Source organism: Pseudopipra pipra, chromosome 16, assembly GCF_036250125.1.
Source record: "Pseudopipra pipra isolate bDixPip1 chromosome 16, bDixPip1.hap1, whole genome shotgun sequence".
NCBI lineage: Eukaryota > Metazoa > Chordata > Aves > Passeriformes > Pipridae > Pseudopipra > Pseudopipra pipra.
Genome location: NC_087564.1, coordinates 10,055,624 through 10,075,465, shown reverse-complemented (window position 1 = coordinate 10,075,465; position 19,842 = coordinate 10,055,624). Strand labels below are relative to the sequence as shown.

Sequence of the window (19,842 nt, the reverse complement as noted above, 5' to 3'; positions counted from 1 at the left end):
GATAAATATCCATGAGAGAACATTTGATTCTCAATTAAGGTGACAGGAAAATGAAGGAGATGAAAGTCCTCTTGGTGAATATTTTTTACAAGAAAATTCAAGACAGCTTAAGCCATCTGTAGATTTAACTTCACAGAAACAAATCAATGCAAGCAAAGTTTATCAAGAATTTTCTTCCTTAACCTTGCTGATTTGGTACATTTTCTATACAATCTGTTTTCTCAGTAAAATCAGGTGAAACTCAAACTATTAACTGAGTTACAAAGAGGACAAATAATTTCATCAAGATCAAGCTCACCACTTTTGTAGCGCTCTCGCTGCTCTATCTTCAAGGTCAAATAGAGGGTCCTGATAGGAAAGTAAACAGCTTGGGGATAGACTCTTCCCACCTATTTGGAGACACACATATACTCAGTCAAGGAATACTGGCTACAGATCACACCAACATGTACAGATTGTGTGGTAAATAAGTACAATTTGGTAATAATCAGCTCTTTGTATTAAATAACAGTTTATGGAAATTAAAGATTTTTTCAGTAACAGAAACATGAAGAGAATGAAATGGTAACTCCCTACACACACTGTTCAGGCATTACCTAATTAGGGCTTCCAGATCATATTGCCTAATAAACCTGAAAACAGCATAATGTCAGAGCACCAGCTGGGCCAGCTCAAAGATCTTACTCATGTGCATAATGGAAGAAAAACAGACATAATGACAGTGGTTAGTCTTTAAATTAGGCCACAATTCCCAGCAAGCCCCACGATACTTGGTAAGAAAGCCCATTAGAGAGTAACCTTACTCCATCTAATTGTAGCACTTAATGCAAGGGGATACCAATGGCACCCAAAAATAAAAAGGATTTTATGGCTTCCATTAAAAAAAAAAAAAAAAAGCTAAAGAGATGTTGACATCCAGCATCCCCTTTAAAATCTGTAAATCTCAATATCTATTAAAGGAAAGAACCATAAGTCTACTATGATTCACACTACCCATGATAGAGCACTTCTTAAGACATTGTTTGAGGCTTCTCCAGCCACAATTCTATTAAATCATGGATCCCTTCTCCATCCAAATGGATAAGGTAAGAGGCAGAAATTTGGCAAAATGTTCAGTAATATGATATTCATGGCAGCTCACTAACCTGACACACAAATGCTTCACGCTGTAGTTCAAAAAGTTATTTGAAGAGTTTTAAAATAGTAACACAGAAAATTTGGTATGTTTTAGTTTTATATCCCTTCAATGGACCTGAAGTCTAAAGGCAAGATAAACAGGAGTATCTGTGACTTTTATGAGGCTAAGCTCCAACTACAGTACAACTTCCAAGCAAGCAGTCATATCTAAAGATTTTATACAGATCTCAACAAATAAAAAAGCAACTACAACTTTTTGAAATTTGTTTTTTCTGTCAGAAGACAGCTGAGCACACTGGGGTTGCAAGACATCTCATTCTAAAAACAAAGATTACAGCCAGTAGAGAATTAGAGATTATCTTCTGCACCTGACTGATGAGGTTCAGGAGGAGTTTGCCCTCGGAGCCAACCAGGCACGTCAACAGCTGTGGGATCCAGGCCAGCCACTGGATGGGTGGGACACCAATACAATATTTGTCCACTGCATCTGCCAAGGTGTTCTTATCATCATCAAAACTCAGCAGCCAAAGAACCTAGAAGAGAATTTCAGTGCTTAAATTTAAGACACATCAATCATTATGATGCAGAAAAACACAGAGCTATTTTACTGATATGACTGTGGAGTCTTTGTAAGTGTTAAAGTTGCCTCAGACACAAGAACTTACATTCATTATGCTTTGCCAATGTTATTTTTTTCCCTTAGAAATAATATTTAAAGGATGTAAAAATAAATATAAGTGCACTCCTTGCTATGAAACAAGACAGAAAGAAGCAAATGAACATGACTGCATTCCAGGAATTCTTTGGGTTTTGTTTGCAGGTGCAGATAGAAAATAAGGGCATGTTTCTAGAACCTAAAATATGCAATTCGGATAAATGAACCTTGATGCAAGAACTTGATTATTTCTTTGGGTGTTGTTAATTATTTTAACAGTTCACCCTTAATGATACTTTTTCTAGTTTAATTTAAATGTAAATATATTAAGCACTGACTAAAAATCATTAATTGTTATGCAGCCAAACAGGGAGACTAATAAACTTCAGGGTGCTATTGAGGTCACCTTTAATCTCAAAGAGTATTTTCTGTGTTTTTTCATGTTCAGAACAGATTGTCTTCCATGGCCTGCTATGATTTTTTTAATTTTCTTCATGAGAGAGATTAAATATCCCCAAACTGAGCAACATATACCACAAATAGCTTTTTTGGGCAAAATTTTGTTGCATTTCAGAGTAAAAATGCACAGAAAAGGCTTATCTGGAATAAAATGCAATACTGAGGTAAAAGTTAATACTATTTATCCATAGTAACGATTAAAAGAGCTCAAATTATGTTACTTTTTAAAGGACCAAGGGATGCTTTTCTGCAGGTATTTCACTGCATTATGTAGCAAAAAGGCTGGATGTGATTTGTCCTCTTCCTTCTACAAAGAAGTTCCACAACTACAGGAAACCCCAGACTTCTCAATGAAGTAAAAAAACCCCAGATGAGTTACATGCAACCAAGAGCAGCCCCATGAAGACTTTCTACCAAAATTAAAGCTTTCCCTCAGTAATTGTTTCTCTAATGGCACAAATTTGGGCACCGAACATTATCCCAGCCTTTCCTGAAGGCTCCAACTCTTTTTGAAACCTCTAGATCTCACCTTTGCTAAGTATTTCCTTGACTTGCTCTCGTTCTGGTGCCGGCAGGCGTGCAGGTAGCAAGTGATGGCAGAGACCCCCAGGTGGAGCTGCCTTTCCTTCACAAAGATGTTCTCCAGGTAATCCCCCCACATGGCCCAGGCTTTCACCAGCACGTCGTGCATTTGCACGGCTGCAGAAAAAGCTTTGTTTGCTTCTTCAGACCTGCACAGTGACGAGGAAAAATATGAGTTTTATGCTAAGAAACAGTTACTAAATTATAGAAATCAGATTTCTGACAGGGCAGGCAATTACTTTCTTAATACTCAGTGTAAGTTCTCTAGTAAGGTCTCTTATGACTGCTTTGTCATTGCAGTCCTTGATGTTCAGCACCTACAGAAGTAAATGCTTTATAATGGACACAATTATGTAAGTGTTTAAGATTTCCAGATACTCCCTTAAAAAAAAAAAAAAAGAAAAAAGCTTCCAGTGCACTGCAATGGGAACCCAAGCAGTGACACTGGGAGTAAGAAGAGCAAATGATAACACAAGAGGAGCAAGAAGCAAATGCATTTAAGAATGCTGCTCTGCTGAACATAAAAAGGGACTAAAGCAACATTAGAAAGATGTTATAGTAGTTATCTTTCAGAGAATTGCATCTTATTTAACTCCTCTCCCAGCAAAGTCGTGAAAAATTTTACAATCATTTTCTGGAAACAGTCAGGTCCTCATCCCCACAGCTGTAAAAGTTTATTTTTTCAGTGGGAAAAGTGAAGGAATTTAAAGGTTAATCACACAGTTCTGGGTAACCAAAAGGTTATTTGTTTGATACTTCTGAAGTTTTCTCTATGTTTCCTCAAGTGTTCCTTGTCCAAGATGAGGCATGATTCATCCCAATATATATAGCCCTTGAATCTATGTTACTTTTTAGGCACAAAAATAAAGGATGAGAAAACTCCCATAAGTATTACTGAAATTAAGACATTTTTAAAACATTTCAAGCCTCCTTATTAACAGAAAGCTTCATTTCTCCCTTATAGAATAAGCATTGAAATCAACCATACAAAAGTAATGCAATGCTTGTTCGACTCATTTTTGTAAAATTGCCTGTACTTTTATTACAAAAATATTAGCTTGGAGGATAGTACTTAATTAAAATGACCAGCTATTGAGGCAAAACTATGAAAAGGAAAACAGCTTTGTCTGTCATGTATTAGTTTCTAGGCTACATTAATGTTCCTTGCTTTCAGAGGCTTCCTGCACCCCGGATGGAGGTTTTGAAGCGAACTACCCCAGCAGCAGCTGATGGATGACTTTGTATCACTGCTTCCCCTCTATAGAAAGGGAACTTCTCTGTTTTCTTTTCTCCTTCTCTACAATCCATCATCCCTGACACTCAGATGACTTTCTTAAAATGGTTTCTATCACCTTGCCCAGCCACTGGGCAGCACAGGGTGATGCAAGAGCAGAGGTGACCTGTAACTTCAGTTTAGTTGACACACAAGTAATCACAGTCACATTTTCAGGTTCAACACTGCCCTTGGTCCCAGCTGAAACCTTCTTAAATTCCTCACCTCATGGTCATGCCTGCATATTTTTTGGTAAGGTTAAAAAACATCAGAACCATGTTTTAAACAGAAACCTTTATCCATTTTATCCTGAAGGAAGGAATGGAGACAATTTTATCTGGAGCTGCTTTTATCTGCAAGAATTTAAAAAAATTAAAAAGCATGGGGGAGGTACACTTCCTTCTCTTTACACCTCAACTAAAATTAAGCCTGTGACCATATAAAAGCCCACTGCACTCTCCATCAAAGTAATTGCATTCTGCCTATTTAAAATTCTCTCTTGTATCCACAGAAGATATTCATCATTTCCTGACTTAAATTGCTATGTGAGGTTGCAATGCACAGCTTAAAACCTGATGGATTTCATTCCTTAAGTGGCCACAATGTAGTGGTAAAGGAATTATTCCTTCCATATGTAACACATAGCAGTGTTGCCATTAAATCCCAGGGATATTAAAAGCTGTTGAAATTGGAAGGGGGTTTTTTGGCATCGCCAAACAAAATTTGACTGCTGAGATATTTGTTTACTGAATTAAAGAGAGATCTTTCTCAAAACAGTAAAATGCCTGTCAGTATAAAGCAAAACCATCACAAAAGTCGTGTGAAAGCAAGGCTTGAACTTAGGTGTTTAATTGCTGCAGTGCAAGATGTCTCCAACACACACCATATGAGGCTTTTCAATTCAATTATCTGAAATGAATGTTCCATTTCCACATTCCACATACCAGATTTACCTGAGAACTCTGAACTACATCACCACACATTTCCCCATGTCTTGACCAGCTGCAGCTATTAAAGGGACACAGTCAATGACAATGAAACAGAAATGAAACAAAGCAACCTCCATTTGCCAACTACACAAAGACATCAGTTAAACATCAGTTTTTCTGAGCACTCACAGAACAAGAGAAGAAAAAAAAGTATCAATTGGGCAAACCTATTCTCCCTGCCCCTTCCATCTGATCCCATGAAATATAAAACCTGGAAAAAATCCAACTGGCACAATGTTTGCTTTAACCAGATATTTCCTCCAATACTTTGAAATACGACCAAGTGTTACATCTTCAAGCTGCAAAGAAACTCTCACAGATACTTTTACTTTCTTATACAGTTGTGACAAATTTTAGGCTGGTAGAAACATATGGACCAGCTTTTCTGCTCCCTGTGTTGAAATACTTCAGCTGCATTTTTCTCAGCTGTGTGCTGGTGCCTCTTCCAGCCAGATACTCACTTGTTAATCTGTGCCAAGAACATTCCCTTCAGTGCATAAAACTCAGCAGTCATCTCCTTGGTGAAGTACTTCAGATTGGTTGATTCAATAACTTCAAGACCCTGTTAAATAAGTCTTAGTGAGAAAAGCCTTTTAAAATGGAAGAGTTTATTAAGATGAAAGTGCCAAAATATTCTCTTGAAATTTAAATAGCCTGAGTTTCTAGCATTTAATTTTCATTTAAAAAAAAATAGACTGAAAACAATTTTAAGTTTCCACTGGCCTATGCAAAACAAATACGCATAGACAACATTCATCAGGTTATCTTTTTCACTTTAAGTTATAATATTATTTATTTTATGTTATATTTATTACAAGGTCCATTTGCTGATCACGTGCCAGTGGGTTTTGCCTGAAATCACATTTTTCCCCTTTCAACACATACAATTTCACTTCAGTTTGACAGCATCCACCACTCATGAATCAGGCACTTAGCATTGATTTGGAGCTTCAGTTAATCTTGCAGTAGTGGGGCTTCCTCCTATATAAATAATTTAATTTTTCAAGTCACTTCCATTTATCAGTCCTGTAAGATTTCAAAAAATATCCTTCCCATTTACTTTTAGTTCAGCTGATTTTTAATATATTCACAGTTTTCAGTTCAAAGGGGACATTAAATGCTTTGGACTATAACAGCAGTACTTAAAACACCACTCCCTGCAGGGCGTAACATGGCCAAGGAAATTCAGCCCCTGTCCTGGACACAGGGAGCCTGTTTAAATCAATATATCTCATGGTCCCTGTAATCCCACGAGTTCCAAGGACACCTGCAGTGCTAAAGCTGCTGTACCTGCATACATTCATTTTTGCCCATGACTCCAGCCAGCTGCAGATAACATTTCACTTGCTGCCGAATCTTCTGGAAGCAATCCACGATGGGCACGGTCGGAATGGTGTGGATGCGGCTCAGGATGTCCAGCGCCACGTTGACCAGCCCTTGTTTCCGAGCTATCTTTCCATACTGGATAATTGCTGATGCAGAGGCATGAACTCCCAACATGGCATTGTTGGAACTGGGATCATGCTGAGAACTGTTTTCATAGGCAGTCACAATGGCTGGAAATACACCAGGAAATGTTTGTCGTTATAAATAAAATTATACATACAGTGGCACCTTACACAGCAACACATATGAAATGGATGACTTAAGGTAATGAAACACTTAAATGAAAACTGAGTAAAATCAAAAACTTGTCAAAATCAACTCTCCTGTACGTTGAAATAAAAAAAAAACAAACAAGAACTTATTTCAGACAATGTCTGGAACATTCTATGATGAATGCACACTGGACCAGGCAGATTTACCCTGGTAATGATGTTGTCTCCACATGAAAATGCTGCTCCAGTGGGATAAATCATCTGACACAATAGGTAACCTGTTTCTCCAAGTCTTTACAACAGTCTTCATATCATGTAAGCTGTTGTTCCTCCCCAGATTAGTTGGTTGCAATCCTGCATTTATTTGGGCTGCTTCTTGAAGTTCAATTATTTGCTGTGCTGCCTGGAAAACATTAAACAATATAAATATAAATTAAGTATCAATTCTCTGATACTTGATAGATACTGATAGATACTCTGACTTCTTGATAGAAGGCTGAATGTCCAGAGAAACAGTATCTACGTGCCCCTGATATGTTACTTAGATTCTGCACTTTGGGAAGTTACTGAAGTTTAGAACAGGTTTTCACTGACCTCTCCTATCCCCAAATTAAGGAGAGGAACAAACAGAAGATGGCAGTAGTCTCGAACCTACTAAAGGCAGCAGACAGTTTGTTAAAACTTCAATCACCTGAAGAAAAGGCCCACAAACTTTAATGGAATTTAATTACCTGTAGTACAATAAAGCCAATGTAGTATTCTCTAAGCTACCACTTGGCAGATAACAGTTGTATTCATTGTTAATCAACTAAATGAGATAACTATTTGAGAAAAAAAAAGGCAGTTCGAATTTACAGAGTGAAATCTCTTGAAACAAAATAAATTAAAGTAATATTTTCCTACAGTCATCTCAGTATCAGCTCTCACAATAGCTTAACCTTCATCCTACACCCATTCATCACATAAATTTAATTTTCTCATGGGTATTTAATCACATACTATCTGATATTAAAAAAAAGTAATTACTGCAGTGCAAATTCATGCCTGCATTTGTACCTCTGTCAGTCACTGACTAATTTATCATTTCTTCATGAGGGATATATACATACTGGATTGTTTTAAAAGCTTGTTTTAATTGATATCTGAAAGTAGTTTATTTAGCAATACTAATTCTTTCATGCTGCCATTCTTGGTGGGGGAAAAATACTTGAAGTACATGTGAAAACTTAGTAGGAAGGAATTAAATTCATCAAGAAGCCTCCTTCTGAGCTCACAAACTGAACCTATTTACTTGACAACTTTCTCTGAATATGGATAAAACTTCCATATTCATTCACTTTATCTGATGCATTCACTTATAAAAATTCCAAGGTATGAGCTGCTGTGGGAGGTAGTTTTAGTAGAGGTAATTTTAGCAGAGGTACCTTCTTAGATAGCGTAGATTAGTTACTTATGAATCACACCTAGCATGACACACAGGATGAAACTATTCATTTTAAACAGAATTATAGAAGCCACTATATCAAAGAGAACTCAGAAATCAAGGTCCTCTGCACTTCTACAGGTTCATTCATAGTTCTGAGCAATGGCCCTTCAAGAAATGCATCCCTGTTATGAAATTTCAGATAATGTTGCACTCAGATATTCTACAATTGCTCCCCTGGGGATGAAAGGTTTCCTCCACAGGAACAAGATCTAATCTTCATCAGGTATATGTTTATAGGACACTTAAACAGGGACAAAGTCAGCTTAAATGAGAAATGAACAGCATGTTTTGCCCAGATCCCACACAGCCAAGCACAATCCTGCCCCAGCCCCACTTCCACACTGGCTCCAGCTGTACCACACAAGTCAGAGGACACAAGGTTCATTCTCAAGAAGCTGCTGAAAGCAACTCAAGGCCAAATCCAATTTTTTAAAGATGGATTTAGGCACCTACTTCCATTAAGTTCAATTTGGCAATAATATCTACTCTCAAAAATTCTTCTCTTACAGTTGCAAGATGAATTATTTACATAATTAAATCCAAGACAAAACAACAACAACACATTTCAAAAGGAAAAACCAAAGTCCATTTTTGTTATGGCAACATATGAATGAAAGTTACAATGGACACATCCCATACATTTTTCACCATGCAATGCATGTTATTTCATTTCACATAATAATTAAACTGCATATTCCATATAACCAGAATCACGCCAGCAGCTTCCCAAAAGTATTTCTGGAGGTCTTAAAAAAAAAAATGGTCCCAATTTCTCACGAACTCTTAGAAACAAGTACACTGAAAAAAAAAATTAAAACATGCACTCTGCACCCTTTAATCAAAAAAATACCATTCTGAAAAAACTATCGACTAAAATATTTTACACTCATAGTTAATAAAAGTTCTCAAACCTGCTGCTGGAAAACAACTGGCCTTTTCACTCTTACCTGGAGAAGGGGAGTGTGAACGTGGGAGACCACGTGAGGAAGCCTCCGCCATTCCCGGATGGCCAAACTGCTCGCCATCTCCACCAGGCGTTCGATGAAGTTCAGCTGCTGCTCCTCGGGGTGGCAGATTGCCAGGTACCCTCTGTACATGTTCACTTTCCAGGCCATCTCTTTTGGGCAGCTCAACTCCACCTGGTAATAAGATGGTATCTGGTAAAGATCATTCGTACTCAAACAGTTAAATTACTTTTTTAGAAGCCTTCTTAAACAAACAGCTTTAATGTTTATCAATATTATCTTGTTTTCTAAAAATATCAGGTTAAAGCATCAATATTTATGTCACTAGAGGAGTTTCACCTCTCCTAATGTTACTGGCAAGGGCAGGCTAGCAAATAAATTGCCAGTTCGGCCCAAGAGTAGAAGTGCCTGGGTCCAACCTGCTGTTGGGGCGTTTTTACACTGACAACTGTAATGCAGCTCAAGGCAGCTGAGCAGTGAGAGCAGCCCTGCCACAGGAGCAGGAAGCTCACAGCAAACCAATTCACCTTGTAAAAAGCAAAAAAGATGCTTCTCAGCAGATAAAACAACACACACTACCTCTGCAATGCTTCAGGGGCTCCAGAACAAGTAACATCAGCTTCTCACTTAAAAAGATCCTGTCCCTTCCTGTCAGCACATTATGCAGCATTATACTCCCTGCTGTCTGCTCTAGGGCATTGTTTAGTTTATGAAAATAAACAGCTAGTATTTTTTCAAGTAATCTACAACTAACCTTCCCATTTATGTTAATTTCTGAGCACAGGTGCAAAGTCAAGTCATAGTGCTAAAATAATTTAAAAAATAATTTTAAACCACTTTCTTAAATCCTGGAACAGTAGAAATATGGCAGCTAAACTCAGCAAGGCACCTGAATTGTCCAGCACCTAAATTCTGTGAGCATTTTACAATAAACTTGCACTGAGCCAGTGCTCACCAACTGACACTGCAGGTTTTTAATCTACAACTTTTTCACTCCTTTTTCTTCTGCTTTACATCACGCCCTTTATGGTTTGATGTGCAACACAGAAATCCCTCTGCATTACCCTGTTGTTGATATACTGTATGGGAACCACTGCAATTGTTATTTCTGTAATCCTCAGCTGACTTTTACACCTGAGCCAGCAAAGAGAAACTGCCAGGTAGCAACCTTACACTTACACAGTGAAAACAATCTCTTTCTTTATTACATTATCTCCTGCATCATTAAACACAATGGCAATGTGAGCAAATGGAAATGAGTCTGGGGTCCTATCAAAGGCTACTTGCTGTTTTAATAGCTCAACATTAATGGGTAGATTATTAAAAATCTTTCACAAAGATTTATGAAAACTGATAGATATTTGCCATCCTTTCTGGCCTTTCTTGTGAATCAACCATGGAACTTGATAAAGAACAGCCATGTTAAGGAATATCAATAGAATTGGAGTAGTGAGTACAGCAGCATAGAATCAATTATTCTTCCAGATCCTAATATTTATGCAAACGTGTCCTGACACTTTCACAAGAACCTGAGTAGAGCCACAAAAGCTCCATTTATGGCTTCAGCAGCACCTTCTCCTTAGTCATTTAGTAAATGTGTCATTACTGAAAATACCTCATTTAATATAACTGCAGCTAGAGCACATCAGCACTTACTCAAGGTTGGCACTTCCACTCAACTTGCAATTCTCCAAACCCAGAACCTGTCAGACATGATCTATTTTATTCTGTTCGAGCTCAAGGTTTATAACACACTGCACAATACAATTCTTATTTTAGCCTTTAAAAGCTTCTCAAATAAACTTATTTTTATAATTAGCCTCTGAAGCTGCACACTTAAATAACACACAAAATACCAAAAGTTATAAGAACAAAAGAAGTTAATCAAAATGTAAATAGTACCCTAAAGAAAATTTTTGTTGCATATGCAGCTTGGTACTTACAGATTTGGCTTCACATGGGCTGATAAATGATAAAATCCATATTTAGAGACACCTATTTAATTTGAACCATCAGTACTACAAACATAGAAAAATACCATTTCAAATGCAGCAATGGTTGGAACCCCCTTAATTTAGGTTCCATCAAAAGACAACACTACCTTTAATCAATGTAATAACTTATGGTTTTCACAGTTTAGCCTTTAAAGCAAAACATACTGATTGCATCCACTTATTTTCCCCTCTGACAAAAGAAGGTGTCACAGCAGAATAAATATAACTACAATTTTAAAAAAAATGCATAATTCAGCCTGATTTTGAAGGAAGTAAGAGAGACACACAACTCTCATATTTCTCATGTCAGACTAAGCTGTCACAATGAAGCAACTGGCTGGAATATTTTACATATAGAAACTTAACTCTGCAAGATACTGGAATTAAAGGATGCTCAGCATTTTTCATAATCATGTTGTATCTTTTGCAAATTTTATGACACTATACAGCCAACTGTCAATTTGATGTGTAACACTATTAACTGGTAAGTATTGGTTCAAAACTTAAACAGTACTGATGAAATAATAAACTCTATTTAACTGAAGGACTAATTGTTCTGGTTCACTCCCTGCAATATAAGAAAACACAGCCTAAGGCTTTGCTCAGAGCTCTGCCAGTAAAATTGTATGTTAAATATGCAATTCACCCCCTTATTGCAAATTCTGGCATCTTTAGCAGAGTAACTCCAGTAATGTCACAGCAAGCTCCTTTCCACTTGTGATTTAATGCAGTATTCTCACCTTTCAGATTTCAGTTCTACATCTGGTTTATGTTTCTGTATTAACGAAGCACAAATGAACATCTCTACCTACCATGAAAAGAGGATGTATTTCCTTAAAATTAAATTAAAAAAAAAAAAAAAACAAAGCCAAGAAAAAACAAACCAAAACAAAAATCCCCCAACATTATCCATCTTTTATAGAACAGCAACACCACATACAATGTTAAAAAGAATCCCAGACAATCCAGTGGTGACTCCAACACAGAAATCTGTCGTTTGCCACAGGAAGCCCAAGATGGCTGTATGGCCTGGCTTTTTATAGCAGCTTCAAGAACAATAACCACCACTTTATTCACATGGAATGGCTCTTTTAAGAGTTGGGAAGATACCTAAGAGAGGATGAGGAGAAACTAAACACGAGCATTAAAAGCCCCCACTCACCTGCACCAGAGCCTCCTTCATAGCAATCCAGTTTGAGACCCTCCATGCACACTTCAGCACGAGGTAAGGATTTATATGACCTTTTGACTGGCCATACTCTGTCAAAGGCTCCCACTGGTTCAGTTCTTTTGAGCAACTAAGAAAATCAAAAGCAGTGTCAATTTGGTTACAAAAAAACCCCCCAAAATTTCAATAAAACTGACTACAGATGTTGCATATCAGAATGTTATCTGCATATTTGTTTGTCTACAAACAGCTTTGCAAGCACTGCAAAAGTTTTATCCAGATGGGAAGATTTTTTTTTTAATTTATTTATTACCAGTTATAATATAGAAATCTGTGAACAGGGAAAAGCTGCATTTTGTGTGTCTCAGAACAACCATTTTAAATAGGAAAAACAAATTTTAACTCCAGTCTTTTTCCACCAATAACAAATTACATTTTTATAGCAATTCAGGCATATCACTTCTGAGGCTCTGTTAAGGGAATAAAAACCAGCTTATTTAATTCCCTTAAGTTTTCCCTGTATCTGAGCTAAGTCCTGAGATAAGTTTATTCTTTAAATCAGCAGCAGGGTATTTCCCTTCTATTGCAGGGTAAAATACTTGTTCTACATTCAGTCTTACCGAATCCAGTGGTCTTCCCAGAGCTGATACTCAGGAAAGATGGAAGGGGAAGCGTTGTTCCGTTCGTGCTCCTTTTTAGCCTTTTCCATTGCTTTTTCATAAGTTTCTTGTGCCTAAAGAAAATTCAGTCATTCTACTTTTCCATCTGCTGTATACACAATAACTCTTTTCTTTTTAAAAACAAGTGATAAGAAAACCTTTACAAACATCACGAAAAACTGGTGGATGTGCTCAAAAATCTCACCTTACCGAGGTATTACAGGCCTTAAACTACTACCATAGACAGTAGAGAAGCTGTGGTACCTTTTATTTTAGAAGATTAAAGTTAATAATTATTGTTCAGAGTTTTTTCTTGCTGATCAGAATACTCATTCTCATAATTTCTAATATCAAGACTGTACCTGTTCAAAAAAGCCATGCTGTTCATAGGCAATGGCTGTTGCTGTCTCTGGGAATTTACAGCGTTTCTGCCACAGTCCAGCCCACATATCCTCTTCTTGTAACAAGGAGTAGAGCTCAGCAAGGGAGTCCAGTATTTCCTAGAATGTTAAGAATATGTATTTCTCCACAGTCAAGCTGTCCTTATAAAGCACAGCAGATAGCAAACCTTCACATTCTACACTGAGGCAAGCTGAGAAAGACATGATATAGAGATGTCTCTATAATAAAGTCTTTAAAACTCTAGAAGGCAAGCACTTATTAACAACCACGTACTGAGAACACTGCATAACAAAAAAATCCTAAGGCTTGTACACCGATTCTTAACACAGCAGATGAAATCATAGAGTTCAATGAGCCAGCAACTTGGTCTTTAATGTAAAAAACCATAAAACACTACCTGTTGAGGAGGAGTTATGCTTTCCTGCTCATAAAATTCTGTTGTCTGTTTAGGCTTTATCTGTAGACTCAGTCCTTTTTCAAAGGCTTGGTGTTCCAGCATCAGTGTAGAACGAAACCAGAGGTTGTGAGTTTTACCCAAGTATTTCAGGACACATGGTCTGATGGGAATGGGAGGAACACACTGTGACATTGCTTCCACAAAGCAGTTCAGGGCACTGGGCTGGCAGTCTCGCTGCACCTGATGGCTGCCACTGCACAAGAAAGGGCTTATTTCACCTGCTAGAGCCTAGAAGAAAAAACATAATAGTTATCTGATCATTCAGATTGTTCAATTAGAGAATCTAGATTTAAAATCTCTTTAGTTCAGGGAACAACCCTTTGACAAGTATATTTCTCTTTGAAAATTGAAAGGCCCTATTTCTTTCAAAAGATGTGTTGATAGAGGTTACAGCATTCACTAGTCAAAGAATGGCAAACTTCTCCAGGTAAGTGAACAAAGTCATCACAAAAATACATTTTCCTGAAACAGCAGTCATTTACAAAGAGGAATCTGTAAGTGGGAGAGAGAGATTCTCACATGTTGTTGTCTGTCAGACAGGATTTTCCAAAGTCGTGAAAAAAGCTGTATCCAAGTCTTCTCTGCCAAAGGTGTAGAAATGTGACATAACTGAACAAAGGCACTCAGCAAGGCTCCAGTCTGGGAACAAAGAGATTCACATAAATAGGAAAATACAATTAATACTGTGGAAAAACAGTTCAGTTATACTGTACTAATATAGAGTAAGCAGTAATGCAAATGCCTTTTCCACAAAAATAAGCTTCCTTTAGCAATATACACTTGTAAGAATAAATTCATCTTATTTTCATGTTGATAAAGACTCTGATTCATTATTGTAACCATTCTAAAAAAAAGAAGGAAAAAAGAAAGAAGATGACTTGGGTAATAGGAATGATCAGGTTAATTGGACAGAGATGTTACTACTGTGAGAGTTATTTCAACATAGCTTTCAGCTACAATTATTTTCTTAGAAATTATTTAATCATAAGATGCTGATACACATTTTTGATTCTATACCCTGTCTTTGCCATCATTATTTTCTGAACCAAACAGTCAAAACACACTTACAGGTGAAGGAAGATGAAATTCAATTTTGTAGGAAAGGGATACAGTAACAACTATTGACGAAGGCTTAAGAATTTTTTACCATATGCAGATAAGAAATTACATCAGATTATAAAACATGTCTACACAAGAAAATTTAGTTTAAAAAATCAGAAGTGTGAGATGAAAAAAGAAAAATACACCTCAGATCAGTTAGAAGATTTCAGTATTAAAGGGATTTGTCACCAACAAGCTGTACCAACCTTCACTTCTCGAAGAGAGTCAAGAAATTTGTCATGGCGGTTGGTCAACATGTGCAGCTGATTCCCAATGTCCTTCTCCGACAGTTCCTTGGTTTTTGGTGTACTGGTCTGATCTCCTGGAGCCAATTCAATGTCTATTTCAACATCCTGTACAGAGGTAAATAACTTAGTAAGTAAACACAGTTATCTTCTATAACTTTTGCTACAGGTACTTTTGCTTTTTTTTCCCCAATACAAAATACCCTCCTTATCAACTTATTTCAGGTCTCACTATTTCTGCTACTTCTTCAGGTTCAGATATGCAATTGCTGGAGTGCTCTAGTAAAAAAAGGCTCAATGAGCGAATGCAAGTTCTGAGAAACCCACGAAGGCTTAAAACACGAGACACACCAGCAATCTGTACACATCATCCTCAAGACACGTTCTCCAAACTTATGTGCTGAGAAACTAAGAAGATATTCCACCAAAGACATTTTTTCCACACTATTTTCTGTCAGTTACCTCTTCTTTGGATTCACTGTTTTCCCTTTCCCGAGGCTCTTGTTTGACGTGGGTCACCATAGCAAAGGCTGCCCTGTCGTGGCTGTCAGCAAGGTTGATGACATTGGTGATGGAGGGCAGCATGGCCCCCTGGCAGCTTGTGCCAATTGTGGTGTTCCTCTCACACACTGCCAACAGGAGCTGAGACATGGAAGAGCAAGAGGAGCTTTTAAATATACATTTTACTGTAGTATTTCAAAGAAAACATCACTACAGTTTAATTTTTAAAAACAACGGAAAAGTTGCAATAGCGTGTTTAAGGCCTATTTATCACCTTTATTCAATAGAATCTTCTGCACCTAAAGCCTGCATTTTGTACTTTTTAACACATATAATTAGTGCCCTCAATCCACTGATGTATTCAGACTCTCACTGCTACCCTAAAAAGGATGTTCACAGTCCTTAAACTCATGTTTTAATACATACATTGTTAAAATAAAAAGGTTTGGTCCCACCTTGTTTTAAATAAGCAAAGATGCAATTTCATTTCAATGCAAGCCCACCTAACACCTGTCATACCAGCAGACCTGGTATTTTCAGCTTTGATATGGATAATACACACTACAAGCATAGGGAACCAAACATATTTCTAACTGTATTTCTGATACAAATAACTTCCCTACCTCAATGCACTGCTTTATCCAGAAGTGATTTCCCATGGCTTCCCAGTTTTGGGAACAGGTCACATAAAGTAAACGCTCATAAACACGACGTTTCATGGAATTGTCAAAGACCTCAAAAAACTTGGCTCGGATGAGTGGCTGGGCACAGCGCAGACCCGACAGGAACGCTGGCTCCAGCTTAGCTGTAAGTTCACTACCAGAAAGATTCTCATCCCTAAAGTGAGTAAAGGTGAAATAACAGAGACATTAGAAAGAGAAGCCTCCTAAGTTTTGTATATAAAACACTAAAAATCCAGAGGTGATACTCTGTAAAAGCCCCTGTGGTGTGGAACACGTCCAGGTGCAGTGTTTTGAGAGAAACAGCAAAGAAAATATTGCTGTTCCTTAGAAAGCTGCCCTAGAACAAAATCTTATCATACTTGTAAACCACTGAGCCACATGTGTGTTCTGTTTGAAATGACAAATGCTATTCATTGATAAAAACTTCTGAGCACTGTGTCCACACAAAGGCTTTGCACAGGGAACCAGCAAACAGTCCAGCAGCAAACAGGGACTGCAAAATAATGGCAATGAGCAGCACAACATTAAATACCTGGCATTTGTTGATAAGGTGACTATTTAAATTATTTCATCATGATTCAAAACTTGTCAGTCTACCTAGCAGAGTAATTCTCCTGAAAGTCTAATTTATAATAAAGTTTCCAGGAAAAAAAAAAATCTTTATATCCTACAGATGTGAAAATACAGATTTCAGCTGTCACCACAGTGCTGAATATACAACCAGCTATGAGGATGCCCTGGGATCTTGTGAAAGGAAGCAATTGGGGTCATGGAGATATTTTATCAGTGCCAAAACAGAAAAATCCTTTCTAAGGAACTTCTATTTTCAAATTGCCTTCCATAAATATGTACTGTGGTCTCACTGAAATGACTGGATTTTGCATTTTAGAATAAAAAACATGCATTTAAAAAAACTCCTTAATTCAGACCTAAAAAGATTGATGACATGTTATAAAGGTCATATATGGTACAAATTATGAACCAATAAGCTGCAATAAATGATTAATTGCTATAATTACCTATAGACATAGTTAACAAGGTCTAAGAACTGGGCATTTAATTCAAGGTCTTCTGGAAAACGCTTTTCAATGTAAGTCATCATTTTCACCAGTAAAATGGACTTCTCCCGGAGAGTAGGTGTCTGTGTTAAAAGAAGACATGATTAATTTTGTCAATTCATCTTCAAACATGCAGAGGACTAGCACATTCAAAGTACAACTCAGCCATCCTTTATAGGACTCTTGCACTTTTGAAGTATTGAAAAATAGCTTATTAGGTCATAGTTCTTAAAAAGAAAAGTAACTCAAGCATTTATCCTTCTAATATATGTTGGAGAATTTTAAAATTGTGACTTTACCAGGGTTAAGCTGTTCAATGATTACAAAAATCTAACACAGCACTAGATTATTAAGTACTCAGCTCTAACAGAAAACATGGAAATTGAGGAGGTCACAAAATGTTACAGAGTAGCATGATATATACCAGTATTAGTCATCTTCCTCCTGAAGAATCTCTCTATCCAGGTTAACGTGAAACATATTTTAGAACTTCCATTTTAAAACTTTCTCAACAGCACTTGAGATCACACACCGAAAATAAGCCCACAAAATGCCAAGCATCTATAACTCCAGCCATTTTCACAGGGAATGCAAAGTAGTCCAAACCTCATTGAGAGCATCTAAACATTTTTAACAGATCATTACAAACCTCATTGTCAAAACTGATGAATAAGAGTGGCTTATAGTTATTTAGTATTTGAGAGCAATAATGATTATATCTACTCAATTTACCTGATTAGCTGCCATTGGGGAATTGTTTTTCACCCACTCTTCCACTATTTTTACCACTGCACGAAGAATTTTGGCATCAGTAGATTTTTCAATGAGAGATGTTAGAATGGCTTGTATAAAATTTTTCCTCATTTCCATGCTCATCACAGCCAGACGAGTTTTCACAAGATCCAGACTGAGTATTACCAGTTCACTTGTACCTGCTATGGATGCAAAGAAAGGATTAGAATTGTGTACACAAAACACCTTGGAAAAAAACCTTCAAGATAAGCTACTGTAATTTGAATAACAGCAACTTGGAAATACATCCCTAGAAATAATGTTTTCAGAATCACTACTTTTCATTCCTAAACAACTAAGACAGACCCCAAGGCCAGACTAGGTGGGGCTTGGAGCAGCTGCTCTAGTGGGAGGTGTCCCTGCCCATGGCAGGGGGGTTGGAATTAAATGATCTTTAACATTCCCTCAAATCCAAACCATTTTATGATTTTATGATTCTATGATTCCTTCTAAAACCAAATCCATTCAAAAATTCTAAAGGCAAACCCGTGCGATTTCCTTTCAGTAAATCTTTAGTAAAAGGTATTATAGACCCCCAATACTGAAAAAACTGCCATTACCCCTGTGAAAGAAATTCTCTATGATGCGGCACATCTAATTCTGTTCAGCTAATTTTCTGACCTGCTTATCTGTCAATTTTAATAATTTTCCAATTGTTTCTCAGTTTTAATAAAACTTGCAAGCTTCTCATTTATCTAATCAAAATATGGGCTGGAAACCTAACAGCAGCAATTCTTTCATAGTATTTTCTTCAGTAGCTTATTCATTAGTAAATTACAGAGCTCTTTACTAGCACTGAATTTTCTTCTACAACATCTGATTTTTTCAATGACTCATGACCTAATTCATTTGATGATAGAATTGGACAGACTGAAAAAGATGCTATTTTAAGAAAAAAACACCAGCTCCAACAAATTAATTCACACACAGTTGTTCCAATATTATAATACAGGAAGGAGTAAAAAAAAGTGAAAGCACAGAACAATCAAAAAAATTCAGCCCTTCTTCCCTCAACACCATAAAGTCTCAAAGAATTTCACTATCTCTATTTACGCTGCAGCTCAACAAATATTTCACTAACCATCCACTGGAAAGTTTGGGTTATACTGATATTCATATATTAAGCTGGAAAATGGAATTTGTAAGTGTATTTTTAGTCTTCAATACTTCAGTAATGCTTCTCACTAAGTATTTTCTAACATGTAATAATGCACACAAACTCTGAAAAATCATTTAAATCTCTTTGAGGTGAAGATATTTTAATATTTTACAACATTTCTAATCATTAACAGGTGACATAATATTAATACCTGTATTTGCTTCTGCAGTTCCTGCTGTTGCCTGTGGGTTCAAGTGTTCCCTGACCATCTTCTGCAGGGATCTCATGAAAACCGAAATCAGCCTGTCAATGTAGCTGGGATTGTTGCTGCAGGCAGACTTCAGGATCATTAAAGTCCCTAGAGATAAAAATGTGACTTTAGGAATTAAAACCTCTCTTGGATGTGACCTGAGTAAAATACAGATGCCATGAAAGAAGCACAGGACTGCCCAAGTTACAAACACTAGAAATCTAAAAAGATTTCAAGAAGCACACACATCCTGTGTGTGCCCATTAAAAAACATACTCATTAAAAAAAC

At 37.0% G+C, this 19,842-nt stretch overlaps 1 protein-coding gene across 7 annotated transcripts in view; it reads right to left on the bottom strand.

The window, feature by feature from the left end:
* Positions 1–19,842, bottom strand: part of TRRAP (transformation/transcription domain associated protein) — a 74,599-nt gene that overhangs the window by 15,342 nt on the left and 39,415 nt on the right. For all 7 annotated transcript variants that reach the window (XM_064673036.1, XM_064673034.1, XM_064673035.1 and 4 more), the window contains 18 exons: positions 19,515–19,661; positions 18,145–18,347; positions 17,374–17,495; positions 16,295–16,508; positions 15,633–15,812; positions 15,132–15,278; positions 14,344–14,463; positions 13,765–14,052; positions 13,328–13,465; positions 12,927–13,039; positions 12,301–12,436; positions 9,127–9,318; positions 6,901–7,096; positions 6,386–6,651; positions 5,557–5,657; positions 2,781–2,982; positions 1,506–1,670; positions 299–389 (listed from right to left, as the gene is read on the bottom strand). In XM_064673036.1, the coding sequence (XP_064529106.1) occupies positions 299–389; positions 1,506–1,670; positions 2,781–2,982; positions 5,557–5,657; positions 6,386–6,651; positions 6,901–7,096; positions 9,127–9,318; positions 12,301–12,436; positions 12,927–13,039; positions 13,328–13,465; positions 13,765–14,052; positions 14,344–14,463; positions 15,132–15,278; positions 15,633–15,812; positions 16,295–16,508; positions 17,374–17,495; positions 18,145–18,347; positions 19,515–19,661 (3,021 nt within the window). The remainder of the gene's footprint in view (positions 1–298; positions 390–1,505; positions 1,671–2,780; positions 2,983–5,556; positions 5,658–6,385; positions 6,652–6,900; positions 7,097–9,126; positions 9,319–12,300; positions 12,437–12,926; positions 13,040–13,327; positions 13,466–13,764; positions 14,053–14,343; positions 14,464–15,131; positions 15,279–15,632; positions 15,813–16,294; positions 16,509–17,373; positions 17,496–18,144; positions 18,348–19,514; positions 19,662–19,842) is intronic.